Below are 23,940 nucleotides of genomic sequence, written 5' to 3' on the forward strand. Positions count from 1 at the left end.
CGGAGGTTGATTCTCTTCCTGGTGGCAAGACACAAAGACGGATAAGCAGAACAGGGGCTTCTAATACGTCATGTAGCACCTTGTGCACTCTTGTCTGCAGGTGACATGAGCATCCAGATATAACCTCGTGTCATGACAGACATGTTTTCTTTGCGCGAAAGTTTAGTGGCATGCACCTCTCCAAGAGTCCATCAAGAAGGCAACATTGAACCAAGTTATATTAAAAAAAAAAAAAAAANAAAAAACGAAAGAAAGAAAGAAAGAAACCTCTAAATCTCTTGGTGTTCCCTGGAGCCATGTATATCTACTTTACAGTTCGTTCAAAACTTGACACCGTCCAGGCGTACTACTCCAGATGTCCACTAGCCTTCATGTGTCAAATGGCACAGTGACCAGGAAACCCCAAGCAACAACACAAAAAGAACTCAATTAATTCTCCAAGACAGGCGTAGACACAGGGTATTCTTCTTACAAGCAATCGCCCCCTCCTAATGGAATTTCTGGAGACAAGTCACGTCTGTTCACAACCGCCTGTATCATCCCCCTACGATTGTTTCTGCTTTGCGTTTCTCCAAGCATGAGCATTGGGTTTTCTCTCTCCCTCTCTCTCTTCTTTTTTTTTTTTTGTTGAAAAAGCCTTGATTGTCTTATGTACCTCAGATCCAGAAGACACTGATTAGTTTGGACGTTTAAAGTCTTGCTGCAGTCAAGAAGGAAGTCGCGACTCGAAGTGGATCTACATGTTCTACCTCCCTCCTGCCCTCACAATACACATTCGATTAGGCAGACATCACCACAAGCTTGTTTGCTGAAACTTTTCAACACGGCACAATCACTTTGATTGGACAAGTGTTTTATTGTTGTTGCCATTTCGCTTCTCTGCTACTTCTCCAATCTTGTTGTGTCATCTTTACTCTAAACGCCACGGAGGAGCGAATATATCAACCAGACAACATAGCCGACGCCTCCATCTCCATCTCGCTTCTCCCGCACGCAGGCGGATATTGAGGTCAAAAGTATCCGTCAGTGGAAACCGGCCAGAAGATACTCGCCAATAAATCGACGACATGCCGTATCGAATGGTATTCAATGTCGACGGGGGCTGCCGCTGGAACGGGCAGCCCAACGCCATTGGCGCCGCGGCCGCCTGCCTTTACTACGGCCGCAATGACGACTACTGGTCCCGATCAGAAATACTCCCCGATTCTCCCACTCCCACCAGCTCACGGGCGGAACTCATGGCAATCAACCTGGCGTTGGAGTGGGCCCTGGAGAGATGCGAAGAACTGCATTCAGATCCGTATTGTATAATCGAGATATACTCGGACTCCCAGTTTGCCGTCGACTGTATGACGTACTGGCGGGATATATGGCCCGATAATGGTTGGCTGAACGGTCGCGGCTGCGAGGTTGCTAAGAAAGACCTCCTCGAAAAGGCATTTGCAAAGCACCACCAGATATTGGACGAGTTTGGCGAGGTGAATTACTACTGGATCCCACGAGAGGAGAACGACGATGCCGATTGGGAATGCAATGAGGCCTTGGACGAGAAGGAAGACGAGATGTTCGGAGTGAGCGAGACGCCAGGGGAGACAGGCGGCTACTATGAGATTTCTTCAGACTCGGAGTACTATTCGAGTGACGACGACTATTACTACCAAAGCTCATCCGATGAAGCATGGTAGTAAACACGGTCTGTTCATTGTACGATTGCAGGCAAAGCTACAATTCTGTGCGGAAAGGCAGTGTTGTGTAGTCGGTGGGAAAGGTTGTGACCATGTCTTTTGAGAAAATGATCGGTAACTTGCATGACAGACAGGCGTGCACAATCGAGGAAGAATGCCAACAACGGTATACCAACATCCATGTCGGCTTGTTCCCCTTCCGCGGCTTGGCTGTAAGGTAGTAATCACGGGATGAATTTCGCAATTTGCTCAGCCAACACTCTGTAGCAAGGATATCAACATGAATGGACTCAATAGATCGGATCATCTTAATGATTCGAGCTAATGCAAATTGCCAATTCCTAATGTTCAAGTGAATCAGAGACAATTCATCCTTGCATAACACTGAAGCTGCTGGCCTATTTTGGTACCACCATTTAATTGTCATCCATGTATAGAGCAATACAACATTGGCAGCACAGGGATCGTTGGTGTCAGTGATTGGCGAAATCATTCAAGAGATCTTGGAAGTCTCTTCTTCCCATCGGCAAGAAGTATAAAAGCTGCGGAGGAACATGGCAGTTGGAATGTAGAAAGTTATGATGGTTCCTGAGGAGACTGATCGGGGCCTTGCTGCTTTCCCCGAGACACGCAAAGCATCTTTGAGCCGTCCATGATCACCAACGGTTTACTTGGAAATAGTCGCGCGTCCGCCGGTCAATATGACGTACTCATCATGCGAACAGAACCATGAAAATGACAACAAATCATTCCAGCTGTTCTTTGAGATAGTTCTGGTCAATCACAACAGGCCATGACGTTATGTTATGTTCTGTTGTTGTTGTCCATCTTTGCTTTCAAGCCAGCCCTATAAACCCGCGCGGTACTGGCGCTTCAGCATGGCCTGGTGACGCTACAGTGGCTGGAGGTTTATGTACATTAGTGGGGTCGTACACCTCAAAGCAACGGCCCGCTCCACATGCAAGTCGCTACTGGGCTGTCAGCGCAGGGGATGTGGGGGATGCAATTCGGTTGCCCTGGACGACCGCTAAAAGGACTAGAGTGGGTTTCTGCTGCAACACACAAACCCAGGAAACAAGCTCTGATCATAGCACGCGCTGCTTGCCTATCTCATCCCTACAAACCGAGTGACGCTGAGTTGAGGCTCTTCCTTAGTCGCTCAGCGTTAAGCTATTACTATCTCCTATACTACACGGACTATCACCTTTCTTGTTCATCGTCACCCATGTCACTGTCCTTTCCAGTTGACTCCTCGTGCTGCCATCATGTCTGTCCGCGTCGTTGCGCGAATCCGTCCTTTGCTCTCGCAAGAGCTGGATAAGGATATTATTGTGACTGCAGCCAGCACCGAGGATGGCAAATCGAATACGCTGGTCCGGATACCGAGCCCCAAGAATGAAGCCGAAGAGTTCACCTTTGCCTTCAACAGCGTGTACGATCAACCGACCACGCAGGAGGAGCTTTTCACTGCCGAAGGTATGAACGACCATGCGCCCGACTTGACCCGTCGATTACAGCCACCTGACTAGATATTCACAGTTGCGCCTCATCTCAAGGCCCTTTTCCAGGGTCTAGATGTCACCATCTTTGCCTATGGCGTCACTGGAACCGGAAAGACGCACACGATGCGCGGTGGACTGAAGCTGGCAGACCGCGGGGTGATTCCCAGGCTGCTCAGCGGCGTCTACCGTCGGGCAAAGAAGATTATGAAAGACTCGAATGACGAGACGGTGGTAACAGTCGCTCTGTCATATTACGAGATTTACAATGACAAGGTCTACGACCTCTTCGAACCCCCTGAGAAGCGAACCCCGACCGGACTGCCGCTGAGAGAGGCCCACGGTAGAACACATGTCGTTGGCTTGACCGAGAGACCTTGCGAAGATCTCAAGGACTTTGAGAAGCTATACATTGAGGCAAACAACAACCGCATCACAGCTGCCACCAAGTTGAACGCACACAGCAGTCGAAGCCATGCCATATTGCGGGTCAAGCTTGTCCAGACCACTGGAGATATGGTGCGAGAAAGCACAGCTTCAGCCATTGACTTGGCTGGATCGGAGGATAACCGCCGAACAGAAAACAACAAGGAACGCTTGATCGAGTCAGCCGCCATCAACAAGAGTTTGTTCGTGTTGAGTCAATGCATTGAGGCCATCTCGCGAGGCGATCGCCGCATTCCCTTCAGGGAATCCAAAATGACGAGAATTCTGTCGCTCGGCCAGAATAATGGCATAACCATCATGATTCTCAACCTGGCTCCTCTCCGGAGCTACCATCTTGACACTTTGAGCAGTCTCAACGTCAGCTCACGAGCGAAGCGCATCGAGGTCCGAGAAATTGAAAACGAGATTGTCTACAAGCAAGTCCCGCGCACAAATTCTGGAAGCTCCAATGGCAGTATTGCGCGTCAACCCTTACGGCCTCTGACGAATGCGCACAATGTCGCATCCGGGCAGATTGCCGCCAAGGAAAAGGAAAACGAGAAAGCCGCAGCAGCAGACAAACCAGTAAAGTCATTTAGTGTGTACATTGATCGAGCAAAGCCTTCCGCTTTAGCTCCGCGTCCCGTCAACACTGCCTTGAAGCGAACATCGTCGACGCTCCAGAAGCGACCTTCTGACCAAGACTCGGGTATCGCTCGGCCTTCAAAGATCTCTCGACCTGGCTCCAGCTTACTTGCTCCACAACCCACGAGCAGACCTCAGCCCGTGAGCCAGCCAGCACAGCAGACAGTCTCAGCTGAGGCCATCGAGGCAATGGTGGAAAAGAAGGTTGCTGAGATTCTGGCTTCCCGACAACAGGCTGCGCCTGCTCAGCCAGAGATCAGCGACGCAGTACAGAAGCGTCTCGAAGCCCTCGAGCGACGGATAGAGGATGGTCGACATGATGACTCCAAGTCCGAGGGTCTCCGCTTTTTACTCATGGCTAGGCAACACAAGGAGCGCGGTGAAGACGCAAGTGCCCTCACAATGTACGAATTGGCACTTCCATACTTCCCAGGACAGGCCAAGTTGTTGTCAAAAATTGAAAAGTTAAAGGCCAAGATTGCTGCCAAACGGCAAGGCCAAGACACGGTTGAAGATGCCGCGGCCCTAGAGGTGCTATCGCCCATTGTGCATAAGAAGAAGGTAACCCGCTACGCCGTGGACGAGGATTACGAAGCCGACGCAGCTGACGACGATGGAAGCTTTGTGCTTGAACAACAGAAGAAACCCAAGAAGGCCAAGGCCACGAAGACAGCGGCTATCCTAGACGATACGGACCCCATGGAGCGGTTGCTCAACATTATCAACTCTAGAGATGCCAAGACCATCCAAAAGCTCAAGGGCTTTGGCCCCAGAAAGGCCCAAGACATGGTCGAGTATCTAGTCGAAGAGGGCCGCCCTGTCGAAAACATCCGCGAGCTCTACGCCGTTCCCGGCCTGGGACGACTTTTGGAAAAGGCATTTGACGGACTTGTGGCTGGTAGTGCGTGATTTTCACAATCTACTTTCTGTGTGGCATTCATACATGGGACGGAGTTGTCTTTGTCGTATAATTGGCATAGGCATAGCGCATGCATCACCGGATTATACTTTGCATTGGCATGGAGTTTAGGGGTTTGTTTTATAGGCATGCACAGGTGCTAAAAGGGGCATTGATAGATAGATTCTCATCTACAACACGAGCATATTGGGTTGTTCATCTGGTGACTATTTTTTTCATGCGTGATCGATTGGGTAATGTTGATCACTGTAGGTGTTTGGGACGATTAGACAGACGACTTTGATTATCAATACTCTGATATTATTCGAGAAATATTCGTCACTTGTAAACTGGACGCCATTTTGTCACTAATGAATGTATGACAATAAAACCAAATGCTATTCATCTCTATCGGCCAGCTGAAACTGCAAAATCCACCTGCCAAATTGTGGCTTACAAGTCGTGTCTGGCATTTTTGCTCTTGTGTCGAAGCCACTCACCATACTTGAACAGGACAAATGGGATTGGAATAAATGCAATTGAGATAAAGGCCAAGGTAGAGCTAGCCCAGTCAATGCCCAAGTTTTTGTACATTGCAGTCGCAAATAGCGGCTACAATTCAAATCAGCACATGTAGATCTCACAGCTCAACAGCAGGGAATACCTACAAATCCGGCACCAACCATACTTCTCAACAAATCATTACCCGCGAGGACACTAGCCACCTGGGTTGGGTAGGCGTCGCTTAGATAGTTCATGACGCAGTTGAAAAGCAGGAACGCGCCAATGCTGAACCAGGCGGTACCAATAATAGGCACGATCCAGTGAATGTCGGGACGCGAGGTCCAGCCAAACCAAAACAGACAAATGGGGATGGCGAAAGCGCCCACAAATGCCGGCGGGAGGCGCCATTCGGGCTTGAGCTCGCCATTGTCGTTACTGGGGGTTCGAAGTGTATTAGCTTCTTCATCTTCTCGTGGTCGTGTAAGGAATACTAAGATGTTTGGGCTATACGCATCAGGTAGTTTGGTGTTTCCCTGGACAAGAATGCGGGACCAGGAAACAAATTCCCCAAACAGACTCGTTTCGAAAACCATGACAAAAAAAAATAAAAACCAGATTCTGAGTACTTACAACTTGGGTTCAATGTATTTGTGCTGATACCAGACAAACGGCGGCAGCACCACAAAGACACCGACGAGGATACCCAGGAATGCGAGCCCCTCGAGCCCTAGACTGAACCCATAGACACCCTCAAAGACGAGGGGGAAACTCTCAAACCAAATATACAGCAGGCCGTAGACCAGAGCAATGTACAGATCGAGGGCCAAGACTATGGGCTCGGCAAAGAGCAGGACAAAGGGGCGGACCAGCGTCATTTGTACCACATCCCGGGCCGTCATGTCCTGGCCTGCCAGCTCGGCCTCGCACACGAGTTTGGCGTTGCCCGTCAGTTTTCGCAGGCGCCGGGCCCGGCGGTACAGGATGTTGGCCGGCGAGGTCTCGGGCAAGAAGAAGATGAGAAAGGCCAGCGAACCGCCCGAGAGCCACATGAGTTCCCAAATGGGCCAGCGCCATCCCTTGGCCTCGGCGGCGAACCCGCCGATTAGAGGACCCAAGGTCGGGCCTAGAAAGTGTCAACCGTGTTTGGAATATTGGTCAAGGTAAGATTTTCCTTGCGTAGAGTTGATACGAATGAGGGAAAGGGAGTGGTTCTATACATACCGGATACGGCGCCAATGCCCCAGACGGCCAGGCCATAGGTGCGCTTGGCAGGCGAGTACATGTCACTGATACTAGCACCACCAGTGGCCAGACTGGGGCTGCCAATGAAGCCAGTGAGGAAACGAAAAGCAAGGAGCATGCCGAAATTTGTGGCCAGCGCCGTCGGAACCTGCAGGACCACAAAGAGGGCGAGCGTGAGTATGTAGATGGGATTGCGCCCCGTCTGGGGAATCTCGGACAGCGGGCTCCAAATCATGGGACCGATGCCGTAGCCGGCGACGAAGAGGGTCAGGCCCAGCGTCGCGGCCACTTGCGAGACGCCAAAGTGTTGCATCACGTCCAGGATGCCCGCCGAGTAGATGGCTGATCCAATGTAGACACTAAAGGTTAGGAAGCAAATCTCAAATGTCACAAAGAACTTTTTTCCTCTGGACCAGTTCAATGGATTCTACATTCACGGGGTTATATCACGTTAGCCGGAATTCCAGCAGAGGTGTAGTGTAAGATGTGAGTTTCTACTCGTGTACATTACGTACCTCGGGATCATCTGGACCGTACCAGTCGACAATATAATAGTCTTTGCCCTTTTCGGGATCAACATGGCGATTCTTGTTACCATGGACAACGGTATCGTGATCGACGGCTGTAGCAGATGAAGTTCGGGAATCTGAGGAACCGTCATGATTGCCGCCGGAGCGATTGTCCTCTGGCGAGTGCTGGTCCGGAGGTGTTGTCTCTCCGTACCGCGCAACATTGGCTGATTTTTCGCCGTCTACAAATTTCTTCCATCTGGTGAGTCAAAATTTGTTAGCTTCTAGACCTTTTCTTGACCGGAGAAGGGGGAAGGGAAGAAAGACCACTACAGATTCTTAGTACTTACATTGACGGATCGACCTCTTCTTGGTATTTGAATACTCTTCCTCCGGTGATGAGCCGCAGGGCGTGGCTTAAGACCGTGTCTCGAAGTAGCTCATACATGGTCAGTTATTAAGAGTACGTCACGGAGACATGTGTACAAGTCACAGAAGTATGAACAAGCCGGAGATGGAAATATATAGATATTTATATATACTTCTAAAACCAACGGCATACGGAACTCATGATGCCACAAAAGTCTTACAAGACTATCGGTGGGAAGCAAACACCGACAGATAGCCAACGTCATGGACTACGGAGACAAGCCTATCCATAAGAAATGCAGTAGTCACTGGCTCGGACAAGGCCAGTTCTCCGGTCCGGGAGCGGGAGATCAACATTGTTCGGCAGTCTTGTCCGGCTTGACTAACACCCTTGGCATGATGCTTATGCCCTGGATCCTTGTGCGTCAAGAGGACACACCCAAAACGCCATGTGGGTTGTCAGACCCAGACATTTATTGAGTGACCGCTCTCCCCAAGGGTGGCCGATTGATTAGTTTAGTGATCTCAGATGCGTCGGGAAATGTGTCGAGGTTGGGAGAGTCGCGATGCGATGCGATTCGCCTGACACGGGGCCTAGACAAAATCAGGCCATCCTAGCACCGCCGAGAGTACCGAACGAGGCGTGCTGGTAATCGAGTAGCTGTCTACTGTTGGTGTCAGCATTTTTTTTTTTTTTTTCGAAACATCACACCCAACAAAATGAATCATACATGTCTCCCGGGAGCTCTTCTATGACGTTGATCAATGCCCCTGGCAAGGCACAACGGGAGCGCTAACGGTTGACGGGCCGGTAGGTGATGAGCTTATTTACCGACTTGACACTTCTAGGCCAGCGCTGCCAGCCCACATTCTTTGGGAGTCAATCAACATATCCCGACCTGGTCTACGCACAATTTGTCTTGCACAGTGTAGGGTAAGTAGTCATCAATGGATTCCGACCTAATGTCATTCAGTCAGTATCTAGTTTGTTCCTTGATGCTTACGTTATCCAGAGTCCAGACACAGACGTCTTCTCAGTCGGGGACGGTGGGGTTGAGGATGAATCGTCGAGATGTTTGCTGTGATATATCACTCAAATACAGTCTCTCTTATAAGCGAATTGGGATTGATGCCAGGGAATGCTCTAAAGTCAGAGTAATTCACTCTTGTCGACGTACCCAAGAATTTCCAAGCATCCAGGGATACGAGACCCAGTCGTCCTTGGATTGGATAAAACGCCGGTATAGCAAAGACAGAGGGCCCTGTTACAATGGGTAGTTGGTCACTCACATCTGATTGCAGTATCCGAGAATCCAGAATGGTGGTGAATTCATCCTCAAGCTGTGCATTGCCAGACCGGAAGAGCACTTGTCAAGGATGCAATACGACAATTGCACAGAAGTTTTACATGTAAATGATTTCTTATTCTTGAATCACATAACGCTGTAGCATCAATGCAGCCTAGTATATCTTCTGCGAATATCAAAACGCCTTGCACTATACTAATTCCCATGGACGTAGTCGTACTCTTCTGTTGCGAGAACTATCATCGGGATTTGGTGGAGGTTGGCCGGTTCCCTTTGGCGAAGTCTCTTCTAACTTCATTTCTCCCTCAACGTTGCTGATATGCACATGACCTTCTGGCGGCCCAGCGCTTTCATCCTCTGCTGAACTCTCACATCCAGCCGGCATGATACCGGAAGGGTGATGTTGCCCCAAAAGTGAAACATCCGATCCTGATTCTTCATCAGCTGCGTCTTCCCCGACGTTTTGCCTTGATAAGGCTGTGGAAACGCTCTCTTGGTCTTTCTAGGCTACCATCGAGCCGTCTTCTCCCTTGTCCTTCATGCTCATAGCATTTGGAAAAGCGCCAGCAGCGCGATTGATCTTCTTGAGGCTCTCCGGAACTGTGCCTGCCTGGAGTGAATCAATACACTCATCCATGATATTACTGTCTCGCACCTTCTGGTGCTTGGTTCTTGTGAGCCAGTATTCAAAGGGTCCGCCTAACGCTAGATTAGCAATTTGATTCCGCGGGCCTCAGACGAACAACGTCTTTGATGGAGAAGAGATAGACTCACGGTTTGCAGCTAATGCGTTGCCGAGCTCGATGCATCTCTCTTCGGGGTCATGTTCCGTGTGCATGTCCAGGAAATGGGTGAGCATTTTGCTCACGTCGCGAAGTGGCCACTTGCAGGGTGCGCTGGGTACGCGATTCTGACCGGCGCTGAGGTACTTGTTGGCAGTGCATAGGTGACACATCCAGTATCCAAGACGCTGGACAGCGTTACTATCGGCAGCTTCTAGGTCCATGGTCTCGTCAGCATCGGCTGACAGGCGGGCGCGTTTGCTTGCTGGGCCAGGAGTGCTGTTGCTGGGCGCTCCATTGGCGCGACGCTTGGGGGCAGCGTCATAGTAGAAGGTCCGATGACCGTTTGAAGTTGATCCAGGCTGAGGAATCTGCGCATCAATCTGCTCGATGCGATGCTGGCAGTGGCGCAACTGATGGCCCAGATCCAGAATTCGAAACTGAATTGTGCGTGCTTCCTGGGGAGTCAGGTTAAGGTTGCCGTCCTTGAGCAGCTCAGTACTGAATTCGAGATCATATCTATAGGCCTTGATGTCTTCTTCCAACTGGCGACGTGTGATCTCATTGAGGTCTTCAGACTGCTCGTAGTTGCCAACGGCATCTGGCTCTTGGCTTCCACGGGCTCCTCCATTAACTTGAGCCCCGTTGGTGGCAGGAGCGGCTGCTGATACGGGTGAAGCCATCTTTTGAACTGCGTTAGCTTTGGTGTATGTCTTTTGATGGTGGTTGTGCGGCATTCGGATAAACGAGTTTGATGTCAAGCAGTTTGCATTCTCGCCGACGAGAGTGTTGCGAATAGACAAGACATCACACAACATGGGGGAACCCATTGAAACTAGTCGTTGTAGTGTCTAGTGGAGATGGACGGCAGGAACAAAGGAGGTAGCCGAAAAAAAAAANNAAAAAAAAAAAGAGAAAAGGGAAAGAAAGAATATTGGAAGGAACTCACATCGGCAATTTTGGTTATGTCAGGAATGAACAAACCTATGGGTGAAGCAGGTGCGTTCTGTTTGGATGTGGAGTGTCTTGATCTTGGCGCCATATTTCTTTCTTCTCTTTTTTTTCCTTTTAGTTTTTTTTTTTTTTTTTCCTCTTCGCCGCCAGTCACAATTTTTTCCCTCTTCCCTGACTTCTAATCCTAGACGCCTAGCCCCCCGTCGAGTTCCCTAAAAAGGGCTCGGATAGCAAGATAGATTCCAAGGAATTCACTGTTTGCAATTTGCAGCTTTCATCCAACTCAAATCTGCGGGCGATGAGCCAGAAAACAGAAAGTGTTTTCCCAGCAATTCGTGATTAGTCGCGGTTGCGCCTTGGGCCGTTTCCTTTCTCTTTTTCCAACAAGGGTCTGGTGGTGGCTCAATAGCTGGAGGTACACGACTGCGCGCAGAAATGGACGATGAAAGAACGCCGATCAAAGAAGGCGCTGCTGGTTGCGACAGGTGGATGAGAAAGAAGGCGCAATCGAAAACTGGAAGGTCACAGAAAAAGGACCTTGATTGCGATGAGGGGGGACCTAAAAGAGTTTTAATGCTTGTCTTTTTTTTTTCTTCTGTCTCGCAGCTCAGCGAAAAAAAAACCTGGAAAAATAAAAAATAAAAGTTCCGAAGAAAGAAACTTAGGTACTTTTTCTTTATTTTCGGACGCGAAGGGGAAAAAAAAGAAAGATATCCACCGAAACAACATTTTGCATGTGCACATATGAATTATTGTAAAGGCCCTTCTATTATAAACATCACGCTCTTGGTTTAGATGAAGTCCCTAAATGAAAAATACCAGGCCAATCCATCACAATTCGCTATAGATGGTGTTGCACAGTGATGGCCAGTATCTGATGATGGAACATCTGAAGCAAAGAAGCACCACAGCATAGTCGAAGTTGAGCGTTGAGACGGCGTCGGTGATTGGATTTGAGAGCTCCGACCAAAGCGGTGTCCCAATTCCTTTCTAGCTTACAATCCCAGACTAGGTACATAACTCAGATCATGGAAGCAGCGCGAACGAGTACCCAAGTGGTTGCCTGTCAATTGATATTTCAATATATTGCGGGCAATGCAGTGAAATCAGATACTGACATGAATTCATATCCTCCATGTCTTTGATCGTTTTCTCTGGCAAGATTAGAACGTTGGGACTTTGTACATGATATCACTTCTGCATGCGTACGGTTTTGTTAATGTACCTCAGCAAGTAACTTTAGTACAAGCCAACCAGACCCCAATTTGAAGTTGGAGAAGGCACTGAATGGTTTGACCCGTAATTGACCAGTTTCAACATCAGTTCCACGGCGAGCAATTGCATAATACCTTATGCTTTGCGCCATCATTCAAAATAATGAAGGGAATCTACAATCAAATATATCCACGGTATCCATCCCTCTAATAACTAATATATGAAGAACCATCCTTGAGGCCCATATATTGAGCCAATGCATCACAATTCAGATGAAGTTGAAAGTCCCCATCATCAAGACGTAGCAATTGCAGCACGGCTCACAAAAGCCGTGTGAGAATAAAAAGGACGAAGATAGTGTCTATCAAGTAATTTTTTTCGTCTATATGTGCCCCCTTTCTAGAACCAGATTTTACAGCATGACGCAATGCGAGTAAAAGAAGAGACCAAAAAAAATTCTACCTGGGTAGGTAGGTAGGTAGACACTAAATTGCCTCCTTTACCAGTTTAACGGATAACTCAATCATCTCTTCCCGCTGGGCCCACTGAACCGTCCCCTTCTTGGCGCTCTTGTCAAATCCGTGGGCCGCATCCTTCATCATGTAACTAAACACTGGACGACCATTCTTTTCCAACTTGCGCAACAGAAGCTCTGCCTCGGGCCGCAGTGTGTCGCCCTCGGCGGTCATGATGGCCGTGAGCGCCGGAAAGTCTGCAGCGTCGGCCAAACCAGGCGACGCCAGCGGATTCCTCTTGTCGCTGTCATTGGGGCAGTAGCAATTGCAAATGATGTCCAGAAAAAACGGCAGTAAGGGTTTGATGGGCTTGGGGACCGTTCTGTCCGTGCTGGGAAAGGAGATGTCGGTCATGGGGTACATGGAGAGAACGAGCGGAATGTGGACGAGGGGCGAGAGCTTCTTGCGCACCGCGGACGCCATGGACAAGGCGAGGTTGCCGCCGGCGCTGAAGCCCGCGACAATGATGCGCTGCGAGTCGAGGCCGCCCTGGGCCGCCACCCAGCGGAGCGCGTCCTCGGCGTCGTGGGGAGCCGCCGGAAACGGGTGGTCCGGGGCTTTGCGGTAGTCGGCATCCAGCACGACGACGCCGGCGTCGCGGGCAAGTCGGGCGCAGAAGAGCGCATCATGGCCGTGCGCGGGGATGGTGAAGGCGCTTCCGTGCCAATTGATGACGACCGGGGCCGGCGACGATGTTGAGTAGCTCGGAGGGTAGTACATGTGCCCGAGGATGGATCGCCCCGGGTCGCGCGACGGAATTTGAACCTGTTCCCGTCGCACCTCGTGAGGGATGAGGCGGGCCTCCGTTTGCATCTTGAAAGGGTCCAATATGACCGTCAGCAACCGAAAGAACCCAAACCAGGCCTTGAACCGAAGGTACTGAAAAAGGCTGAAATCTTGAGGCCACATCCATGATTCCATCTTGGCGCTTGTAATTTTCGATGCGATCCAATGGAAGATATCCAGATTGCTTGCTGTTTTTGGTGCCAGGTTTCGAAGCCAGCAACTATCCCACATGTGCTAACCAAAGAAGTTGGGAAAGACAAGAAAGTGAGAACAGAATTTGTCCGAAATAATAGACGGGACAAGAAAATTGAGACGAGCATCTTGCACGCAAAAGATATCTTATACTATTTATCCTCAACGAAACGTCTGTTGTGATACCTACCTAATGCACCTATGAACGGTAGCCAGAATGAATCATAATGAAGCCCGTGTGCTAAGAACTAAAGCCGTGCGGCACTAAAGCGGAGGTACTCGATCTGTACACGGCGACAAATGTCACGTAAGTACAATGTCTCGAGTATCAGATTCATTTTTTTGCGCATTTATTTCTTGTATTTCCCTCCGCAGTATCTGTTTCTCATCGACTCGCAATTCGAGCATCGCAGCGACCTCGATGACTTGTGCAGTCTTCAACACCACGACTCTGAAGCTCGCTGCAATAGGTACCCACTCACAATCATCCCTAATTCGATTATACCCTGTATTCATGCATATGCGACTCTGATTGGGGAATTCCAAGAATGACGTCGGAAGAAAAGCAGATACTGCAGATGGACGAAAAATTCCATCTTGAAATCGAGTGCTGAGGCATTTCACGGCTGACAGGCAAAGTCTGATATCGTCGTTTCGGTGGTGCAAATACTGCTTACATATTTTCCCTTCAAGGTAAGGTAGGATGGAGCTGCAGGGGGGCTTTACAGCCGCCTCGAGGAGTTGCAAATTCCGTACCACACCTGAAAACTTTGACCCGGGATATGATCCGTCAAGATCCGGGATATCAATCCGACAGAGAAAAAAAAAAGCGAGGTCCATGGCATCTTCGATATCTCTGTCTCCAATATTATTTGCCTTCGCTTTAGTGAGATAGGTGAACAATATTGAAGATGGGTACAATCCATGCTTTTGTCTTTTAATGCAGTCATTCGCCTAGCTATTCCCATACATTAGCCATAGCCCCATTCTTCCGAAGCTCTGATTGGATCGTGGGTATCGTGAGTCACCCACATCAGAATGAATCATTCTGTGAGATGGGTACAAACTACTCGAAATGGCTTTCTCATCTGCCACCATGACTCTTCAGTCGCGACCATTCGCCAATCACAACATGTTAAATTATATCTTCTAGCAGCATAGGTTGCAGTGGGCTCTGTTTATACCTGTACAGACCAATGGATGTCGTCCTTTTGGCTAGTATCATAGACCCGTAACAGTATACTATCCCCCTGTCTCGTGCAGTGCCATCTTTGCATGGCAGGGGAAGTTGGATTCTCTTGGCTTGGTCGCCCTATACTCACAGTATTGAAGAAATCCGTATATAAATGCTCAGTGACGGCTACCGGTGAAATAACAAGACAAGAGCCATTCACACGCATAAGCAGCAGCAGCAGCAACAAGAACAATCATACCTTATTCTGTGACTTTGTCTTCTCTTCTACTAGCAGTCGACACCATGATAAGCGGGACATCAGCAAACGCAAGCGGCAGCTCCAGCGATACTCCCACGGGAGCATCGCAAATTGACACCATACAACCACCTTTATTCGAGCCATCAAAATGTTTATTTTGCAACCAAGGCAACACTGACTTTGAGTCAAATCTATCACACATGCAGTCAGCCCACGGTCTATTCATCCCTCACCGGCGGCACTTGATCGTCGAGACACAGGTCTTGATCGAGTATATTCACCTGGTCATCCACGGTTATCATGAGTGCATATGCTGTGGTACACAGCGGAGCAGCCCACTAGCGACGCAGCAACATATGCTGGGCAAAAGCCACTGTCGTTTTGATATGGAACGGGAAGATTCCGAATTTGCCGACTTTTGGGATTTCTCGGATGGGGACAGCAGTGACGGAGATTCCGACGACCAGACCGATGACAACAATGGGCCGGATCATGGGAGGAGACGGACAATCAAGGGTCCTGCGGGCATTGTGCAATTGGATGAAGATTCTCTCAGGCTTCCATCGGGGAAGCTGATATCCAAAAACTCATCCGCCCGGCACGCCCCACAACGGGCTGAGACTAGGAAGCAACAAGCGGCCATCGAGGGCACGACTCACGATGCTGCCCGGCGCGCAAATCCAACCCCGTCTACAGCGTTGGTACCGTCACATGGAGACGCACTTAAAAGTCTCAATAGAAGTGAAAGGAGAGCAGAGGCATTCTCCGGTCAGTTGTCACGATTGAGCGAAAGTGACAGGCGAAGCCTGGTACATCTGCCGGCATCACAGCAACGCTCTATACTCACCACGCAGCAGCGGCAGGCCGAGAAGGCGCAGCGGGCCGAGCGGAGGTATCAGAGCCGCGTCGAGGGACTGGGTAACAAGACGTTACAGGCGCATTTCCGACCAGACGGTCCAGCGCGGCAAAATGGTTGATTTATCTAGGTAGTAATAGGAACCCATTATATTGGTGCCCAAGTCTATATGGTGTTTGTGCAATCTGGCAGCTATGAATGTCTGATAATATACGTGGTCCATTGGCGGCAGGACTATCATGGAGTGTTGCGCATTCATCTGGATAAACTCCGCTCATCTGCATAGGGCCAGCTCTTGCTGGATCTGCAAGACATTGGCGTTAGCTGAGACATGCGGCTGCTTGGTAGGCAAGAAAAGACCTGGTCACCGCTCGTCAAGTATCGTGACGCAAACATATGTCTTCTTGAGCCTGACTTTTCAATTTGTTTTTGTTTACTTTTCAGAATTGCCATCAATCCAGTCTAGACGGATTGACCGATTGTTGGTCGATCCTCTATTCATCCTTGCAAGCTTGGACCAACACTCTGTCTTGCGAGCCAGGATGAAGCCACTGGTGTGTCGTAGGAAGCACGTAGTAGTCATTCCAATTCTTGGTGCCGCATCGACTCAGATGGGCAGTCATCAAAGCAATAATTTGGTACCATACTCTCGCGGAGCGTTGGCGGCGGTATAGTGATCAAGACGACCGGGACAATCAATGGGATATAAAGCATAGTGTTGACATTGGACATTGCAAAGCTTTAAAACGGGAAAACGAGATGAAAGGTTAGTTTGTAGGTTGGGCAGTCTGCTAAGAAACTCGGGCGATCAACCCGGGAGACAGGCACCTGGTGGGACTTTTTTTTTTTTTCGTTTTCTTTCCCAATCAGACTATGACAGAATAGACGCCATGGCATAACAGAGCATGGGTGCCGTGTGTACTTTGTAGATCGGATCGACGCATTCGGCACTGACGGGCAACTCAGAGATGATTTAGGTGGAGTTGTCCTTCAATAAAAAAAAGGATGTTGATCTGGGAAATGCCTAAAAGGTGCGGATGTGTCGAGAGCAACGTGGCGGGCTGTCGTATGCCGGAACTTTTGGATTCCTATTGGCTTTTTGGTGAAATGGGCAGAGACAAAGTCGCAAGTCTATCGGAGTGAGCCGGGCAGTGTTGCGTTGCTGGGGGACGTTTGTAGGTACGTAGCTGGGTCAAGGTGAGCAGGTGGTTCCTCTTTTTATTTTGTTGACTTTCTGGGCTGGACGCACGAGCTGCGGGAATCAGGCAACGTGGTCCGGGTCCGCCAGCAGCTTGGGTTCAGAGGCTTGGGAGGTAGGTTCAGTCAAGTGTTTGGATATGTCAAGAATAACCTTGAAAATCTGACAACAACAGAGAAATTGGGGGCAATCCCAGGTGAACCAGGTAAAAGGGAACTTCGAGACATCCAGTGATTCATATATTGAGCTTACGTGTGGCAGACAGACAGACGGCGGTTGAATGCACGATGCTGCTGAATCAGTGGATAAGTGACTGGTAATTGACTTGCGCCTGTCTCTTAGGTCCGTCCGGGGTAAAAATGCATTCAGGTAGGTAGCCCGGTGTTGCCGTCAGGAGATGAACAGACCACCTTCTTTGGATGGAGACATGTGAACCGTTTTTTTTTTTTTTCTTTAAAGAGAAAAAGTCCACATTGGATCTGAGATGACAGCTCGTACCTCAATCCGTCCAGGTATTCCAACTTGGAATCGCCGGGGTGACGGCTGTAAATAGAATGGGTCGGTTGGTTTGCGACCGAGATCAGTGATGGGAATGACGTTTTGGGAGCTGAGCTGGTCCACTGAAATAAGCCCACAAGTCAGCGCGATCAGATCCTAGGAAACTCCCCAAATGCGCCTATCAAGCTGGGAAGCCAGGGGAGACCCTCCCTAGCCGGGCCTAGTGCCGGAGCTTGGGAGGCACTAATCCAGATCTTTTAGGTGGTAGACATTGGGCGGCTCGTCGCAGGTTTGGCGCCAACTCTCTTTTTCCTGGAGAGAGGCGGCCTGTCGCCCTGGCAACCATCTGCGACCTGAGGGTCAACAAAGCGCTATCACATCTTTAGTAGGCTCAGCTGCTGCTTGCATTGCCCTGCTTCTTTCTGGTGATCAATTATTCCTGTTCTTCAGAACCAACCCTCGATCTCAAACCGCTGACCAGGTTTTTCTTGTTCGCAAGCCTCAGCTTCGGTCGCTTGCAGAAGAAAACCTCTGGGAATACAGGAACAACCTCCCAAAGAAAGCAGATCAGTAGTAGATACCTATCTACTTACATGTCCATCTTCACCAAACCCACACTTACACACGAGCCTGTAAAGGGCCCATTACCTAACTCCATCTAGTTCTCGTCCCGCCAAGTTCGTTGCTGCTGAGTACGACCACCAGGTCTCCCAATCGCCCGGCCTGACTGGCTTGCGCTGCGTGAGGTATGTAAATATTTTGTTCAACTGATATATCTTGAGGCCTCTGGCAACAAGATCACCCGGTCAGATCACCAAAAGGAGACAAATAGACTAACAAGAGATGCAGTTTCGGATCCCAAATTGATAGCCTACACTGGCAACAATATATATCTATCGACGACAACAAACGAACCCCATTCCGGACTCGTCTCCCCCATTATGCTGTCCAATCCGCCCCAGAGCGGTCTTCCGCCTCGTGGACGACACCACAAGCGGCAATACTCGACACCAAGCGCCTTCGAGACCATGAAGATCGCCCCCAGCAACCTGCCAAACCAGATGCACCCACAACAGCAACAGATGCATCACCTCCAGCAACAACCACAACAACCAGGATCAACACCAGAGGGATCACGACCACGACAAAGAATATTACATCGCCGAGGCTTGAGCATGGATATTCGACAACAACAACGACAACTGCAATCCCCAGCTATTCGGCAGGAGTTTCACAATACGGTAAGTGAACAACATACTAACCTAGGACACAACACACCACAGCATGTGCTGCGAGAAGCGCAGCAGCAACGCTTAGCACGCCCGGGCTCACAGCAAGCATTCACGAACTTGGCAACCGACGAGAACTACCTAATCTCACCTCACACAACCCCCCACTTGAACGGGTTTGAGGGGCAATGTTTTGATGGACTGCAAGCTCCCCAGAACATGAACATGTTCTCTACTAATATTTTCACTGACTCTATGGGTTCAATGATGAAAAAGAATCAGGAGACTTACTCCGATAATATGACAGCATCTCAGGACTTCGACCTGTACCCTACCAGTACCATGTCCACGCCTACTTTTATTACGTCTTTTTCCGATAGCCCTGGTGGCCCGGACCCTTGGACTTCAGAAGGCGAGAGCCCTCACGCCAGACGAAGCTCCCGGAGGGTAAGCAATGGAATCATGGACAGGGTAGTCAAATTTGAGACTCTTCATGTCGAAGACCCGCAGAGGCCAATTACACCACCACACCAGAATGCAAATGGTGAGTTACGAAAGTTATATAATCTTCTTGTGGCTCCAATGACTGACTGGCCTAGATTATTTCCCAATCAGCCCCCGAGGAACATCCCATGGTGGTACCATCAAGCACCCTCGCCAGCCCCAGAGGTTCATGGATGACTATGACGAGTCCATGGAAGAGACTCTGAAGCCAAACCGGCACTCTGGCAATCGGCCCATGACGACATTTGAGGCAATGCGTCAAGCGGCAGAAGGACCTGCGTCCATGCCAGAATCACGTCGATCAAGCATTGCGCAGATGAGCACAGGTGCTTATGAGCCGCCTGTGCCGAATCCGTTCATGCAAGTACCTACAGGCATGACTATCAGCACCCAGCTTGATGGCCTGCCCGTGCCGCCGCATCCTATGAGTGCCTCGAGCAATTTCTCACAGCACGCCTCCCCAATGACACCGAGCATGGCTTCATTCGCTGGTGGTCCATTTGACCTGAAGCCAGAGCTGAGGCCCCACATGCTCACGCAGGATGCGCTGTCTGTCAATGAGTCTCAATCGACGGAGAAGGCATCCCGTCGCAACTCTCCTCACCGCAGGACCGACTCAATAGCAAGCATCGCCAGTGCTGCGAGCATCGCAAGCCTGGACATTGAGCAGACCAGGACTACTACCGGCATTACCATTGAGGACATCCACCAGTACATTGAAGGCCCGGAGCCGAGCGACAACAAGTGGGTCTGCACTTATGATGGATGCAACAAGCGATTTGGACGAAAGGAAAACATCAAATCCCATGTGCAAACCCACCTCAACGACAGACAGTACCAGTGCCCACATTGTCAAAAATGCTTTGTACGGCAGCACGACCTGAAGCGTCACGCCAAGATCCATACGGGTGTTAAGCCATATCCTTGCGAGTGCGGCAACAGCTTCGCTCGTCATGACGCTCTCACTCGCCACCGACAGCGCGGCATGTGTGTCGGCGCCTTTGATGGAGTTGTGCGCAAAACGGTAAAGAGGGGCCGTCCTCGTAAGCAGCGTCCCGATGTCGACGAGCGACAGGAAAAATCAGAGCGCACACGCAGGAGAAATAGGTCCACCGCTGGCTCAATATCATCTCAATCCGGATACTCGGACAGCTCGGCAGCTAACTCGCCGGAACCATTGGATCCCGACTTTAGTGACGCGCTGGATGATATCATGGACATATCAATGGGCGGAACAACCATCAGACCAAGCAGTCTGCAAGCCATGTCCTCATCTGCGCCGATGCCATCACTCAGCGCTACCGTGGCGACCTCGAGTGCCCATTCCCCGTCTGCCACCAGCATACACTCGTATGTCTCGCAGCTATCACACATGTCACTACACGCAGATCCACTCTCCGAGACCATGCCAACTCGCCCGGGCTCTCCGGCCAAGAGTGTGGCCAGCCACTATAACGAAGTTCCCGAGCTGTCCCAGTCGTCCTCGCCCCCGGTTCGGTACTTTGATGTCGACCCGAGTAATTCGCAAACCGAGCCGTTGATCACCACAGCATCGGAGAATGTGAATATTTCGGCACTCAGTGGAATTGATGATGCGGACGACGACCTGCTTCTGCAGTTTACCACTGGCGACTTGAGCATGATGAACATGAAGCAGTTCGAGGACGGATTCAGCTCAGCCGACATGTATCCGGATGGCAGCAATCCTGATGTGTTTTTTGGAGCAGCTCTTTAAATCGGTAGCCTTTGTTGATATCCGTTTCAGCGTGGTTCGCGGTTGAGCGTATGGAATTGGTGTTTTACTTACGATGATCATGTCGGAACGTACCTTAATTAACTGCAGTGTTTATTTACTCGAGGTATAGCCTCTGTAAAAGTACGACGGGGAAATATGGTTTCAAATGGGAGTGATTTTTATGGTTGCTTATGTAAACCAGGGAGGGAGTTTGGGCCAACGGCTCATTGGCGTCGGCGTTGTAGTCGCCGCAGGTGACCTTGTTACAGACTCTTTCGGTCTCTTGGGTTTTTGTTTTTCGACTAGGAATTGAATAAAGCGATTGTGGAAGTAAGATTATCTGTACCCATGTTGTGATTGTGAATTGCTTCTTGTGCTTTACTTGTTATCAATAGACGCTCTCTAGTACGATGAAGAACAGAATATGGCGTGATAACCCCAAAAAGGTAATTGATCATGAAAGGGGTAAGTCTTAAACCCTTGGAGGGGCAGAGCCATATCTTTGGTGTATGAGACGTGCATATAATACACATGGAGGATTCCGAGGGGGCGGAAGGATCTGGTGCATTGCCAGTCAACGGCCGCTTGCCCAACAAGCCCCCCTCATTCGGAGCATAATGCGATACTGAAGATGGGCCTCAGGTGCGCAACGATGGCTGTTGTATGTTCGTGGGTTTGCGATGTATACGGAGCAGAAGGTTTTCGGCTCTACAATCTGCTTTTACGTTCATAAAATTCTGGTTCAACTGTCTGCCCAAACACGCTGTGAGCAATGATCAAATTTGGGCTTGGACTACCACTTTGCATTATGCTATACAACCCCGGTACCATCCTTGCATGAAATCCGTCTGGATTATAACATGGCTTATAACATGAATGTTTGAATGCGCGATCCTTTGCCCAGGCTGTCTCAGCCTCAGCCTCGGTCTCAGTCAGCTTCGGTTGAAATGCTTATAACTATCCTGTTGGCATCTGCTCTGAATTCACAAAGGGTTCGAAATGGATAGTTCAGTCAGAGAGCGTCGAGATTTGGATAGTCGAGAATCGCCTGTGAAGCACATTGTAAATCGTAGCCATGTTTGCACCGTTTCTGCTCATGGCTAGCTGCCTCGTGCTGGGAGGTTTTTCCAAGCCAGTAGGAGTCGATGTGGTAGCAAGTCGGTTCGAACACACAGCGATAGACTTGCCTGTGGCAAGTAGAGGGTTGCAGAAACGCGACGCAGATGTTGCGTTTGATCTCGGATTCCGTGTCACGGACAAGACGTTGTTCTCAGGGTAAGTAACGCTCACTGATTTCGTTCAATCATTCTCGTGGTATGGTTTTACCTCAACTAACACCCGTCGTTAGCACGTTCAATACGCCAAACGGCGAATCCGCAACATTGTCCCTCAACTGCGTCGACTGCCATACATGGGGAACCATTACTGCGTCGGCTTTGTTTCCAGACAGCTTTGGTGATCTCCTAGACGACTTTGGCGATCTGAACCCGCTCAACGACGTCAGCCTGGCCTTGGGATTCAGTGGCGTGGGAGCTCGGGTCCAGGTTGACATGTCTGCTGCTGTGGACGGAACAGTCAAGATTCCCCTTTTCGTCTCAGAGACGCCTCTGGGTATTGCGGTGAGCTCTACATGGTCCTTGGGTGGGATAAAACAAGCTGACTTTTTTTTTTTCTAGATTCCTGGTACGCAGATTGGTATTGTCTTCTCGGTTGACTTGGTACTTGGTCTCTCGGGAGAAGTGGCAACCAATGCTGGCTTTGAAGTCGTCTTACCGGATTCATCTTCATTTGCACTCTCTTTGGATCCTTCGAAAGATGTTGTTGCTGATTTGTGAGTTGGACTTTGATGCTCTACAATCACAAGTCTGGAGCAGAGTTAACAACATTTAGTAATGGTATTGCCACCAGTCTTCTTCCGATCACCACTGAGATCCCGGCGAATTTGACAATGGCCCTCCAGCTTAGTGTGGAGGCAGGAGTAGAGCTGAGCGCGGCTGGGCTGTCACCTGCATTAACGGCGTTGGCTGGAGCCCTGATCAATATCCCCGAAGTGACAATCGGTGAGGGCTTTGCAACGAATGAGACCTGCCTACCAGTATTTGCAGACATTAACATCAACGCGGGCGCCTCGGTCGACATTGGCGCGGATATAGCCGGCTTCGAACTACCGGGCATCAATCCGGCAGTGTCGACGACGTTTATCGATTTGGCGACGAGCACTTGCTTCGGTGATCAGACATTGTCGCCACCTACCGCGACTACCAGTGTTAATGCGAGTGTCGTCTGCCCCGTCGCGCTCGCGACCCAGACGATTACTACCACGCCGACGCAGTCCCTCATAGCTTGCGCCGTGTCCGAGGTGCTGTGCCCGGCAAGTTTGACGCAGGTGATCCTCGCAGAGGCAACGCAGACCATCACGACGTCAAGTTGTCCCCTTGGGCCCTGGGGTAATAGTACCATGTATGCCCAGACAGCGACGGCACTTGGTCTTGGTACGGGAACACTAGCAGCCAAAGCCACATCAGCGCCGTCACTCAATGTAAAACAAAAAATGCCACTGCCCCTCCGACCAGGTCCGGGGTTCTTTCCGATGGCACCGTCTCCGCTCCCTACACAAAGGTATCCTATGCAGCCTAGGCAGCCACGGCAGTAGGGAACATTTGAAGCGGTTCAGACATATGCAGCCATGACTACTCATGGAAACTGACATGGAAAGGGTGAATCGCAAGATGACTGCGTTGCTCGTGTTGGTTGAGGGAGAACGAAATCAAGGGAAAATGCTCAGTTCTCGACCAAGGTGGGAGCTAATAGGTCGGACTGCCTTTGCGAGTACCGGCTTGTATGATCAACGGCCGCACAAAGTCCACTGATGTGCGCGAAAGACGTGGTTGTGACCGTAAAGTGTCCACGGAGTCCGGTGCTTCAAAAAAGAGGGGATGGTGTTGGAGAGGCGGGTTCG

The 23,940-nt window shown here is 50.0% G+C and overlaps 8 protein-coding genes across 8 annotated transcripts; 5 read left to right on the forward strand and 3 right to left on the reverse strand.

Annotated features, from left to right (window-relative positions):
- Positions 1–1,067: 1,067 nt before the first annotated feature.
- PFICI_12564 (uncharacterized protein) lies at positions 1,068–1,685 on the forward strand (the record flags this gene model as incomplete). The annotated part of the gene is made up of 1 exon (XM_007841145.1): positions 1,068–1,685. One exon carries the CDS (start codon positions 1,068–1,070, stop codon positions 1,683–1,685), a length of 618 nt encoding a protein of 205 aa, XP_007839336.1.
- A 1,265-nt stretch (positions 1,686–2,950) lies between these two features.
- Positions 2,951–5,164, forward strand: PFICI_12565 (uncharacterized protein; the record flags this gene model as incomplete). The annotated part of the gene is made up of 2 exons (XM_007841146.1): positions 2,951–3,161; positions 3,225–5,164. 2 exons carry the CDS (start codon positions 2,951–2,953, stop codon positions 5,162–5,164), a joined length of 2,151 nt encoding a protein of 716 aa, XP_007839337.1.
- A 442-nt stretch (positions 5,165–5,606) lies between these two features.
- PFICI_12566 (uncharacterized protein) lies at positions 5,607–7,856 on the reverse strand (the record flags this gene model as incomplete). The annotated part of the gene is made up of 6 exons (XM_007841147.1): positions 5,607–5,765; positions 5,822–6,092; positions 6,288–6,780; positions 6,879–7,326; positions 7,415–7,667; positions 7,759–7,856. The coding sequence occupies 6 exons, from the start codon at positions 7,854–7,856 to the stop codon at positions 5,607–5,609; spliced, it is 1,722 nt and encodes a 573-aa protein (XP_007839338.1).
- Positions 7,857–9,586: 1,730 nt separating this feature from the next.
- Positions 9,587–10,549, reverse strand: PFICI_12567 (uncharacterized protein; the record flags this gene model as incomplete). Its single annotated transcript, XM_007841148.1, has 2 exons — positions 9,587–9,783; positions 9,859–10,549. The coding sequence occupies 2 exons, from the start codon at positions 10,547–10,549 to the stop codon at positions 9,587–9,589; spliced, it is 888 nt and encodes a 295-aa protein (XP_007839339.1).
- A 1,971-nt stretch (positions 10,550–12,520) lies between these two features.
- PFICI_12568 (uncharacterized protein) lies at positions 12,521–13,471 on the reverse strand (the record flags this gene model as incomplete). Its single annotated transcript, XM_007841149.1, has 1 exon — positions 12,521–13,471. One exon carries the CDS (start codon positions 13,469–13,471, stop codon positions 12,521–12,523), a length of 951 nt encoding a protein of 316 aa, XP_007839340.1.
- A 1,534-nt stretch (positions 13,472–15,005) lies between these two features.
- PFICI_12569 (uncharacterized protein) lies at positions 15,006–15,938 on the forward strand (the record flags this gene model as incomplete). The annotated part of the gene is made up of 1 exon (XM_007841150.1): positions 15,006–15,938. One exon carries the CDS (start codon positions 15,006–15,008, stop codon positions 15,936–15,938), a length of 933 nt encoding a protein of 310 aa, XP_007839341.1.
- Positions 15,939–18,454: 2,516 nt separating this feature from the next.
- On the forward strand, positions 18,455–20,981 carry PFICI_12570 (uncharacterized protein; the record flags this gene model as incomplete). Its single annotated transcript, XM_007841151.1, has 3 exons — positions 18,455–18,754; positions 18,797–19,286; positions 19,342–20,981. The coding sequence occupies 3 exons, from the start codon at positions 18,455–18,457 to the stop codon at positions 20,979–20,981; spliced, it is 2,430 nt and encodes an 809-aa protein (XP_007839342.1).
- Positions 20,982–22,056: 1,075 nt separating this feature from the next.
- On the forward strand, positions 22,057–23,634 carry PFICI_12571 (uncharacterized protein; the record flags this gene model as incomplete). Its single annotated transcript, XM_007841152.1, has 4 exons — positions 22,057–22,256; positions 22,330–22,600; positions 22,658–22,812; positions 22,872–23,634. The coding sequence occupies 4 exons, from the start codon at positions 22,057–22,059 to the stop codon at positions 23,632–23,634; spliced, it is 1,389 nt and encodes a 462-aa protein (XP_007839343.1).
- Positions 23,635–23,940: the final 306 nt, after the last annotated feature.

This window comes from Pestalotiopsis fici (assembly GCF_000516985.1).
Source record: "Pestalotiopsis fici W106-1 unplaced genomic scaffold PFICI_Scf_10, whole genome shotgun sequence".
Lineage (NCBI taxonomy): Eukaryota > Fungi > Ascomycota > Sordariomycetes > Amphisphaeriales > Sporocadaceae > Pestalotiopsis > Pestalotiopsis fici.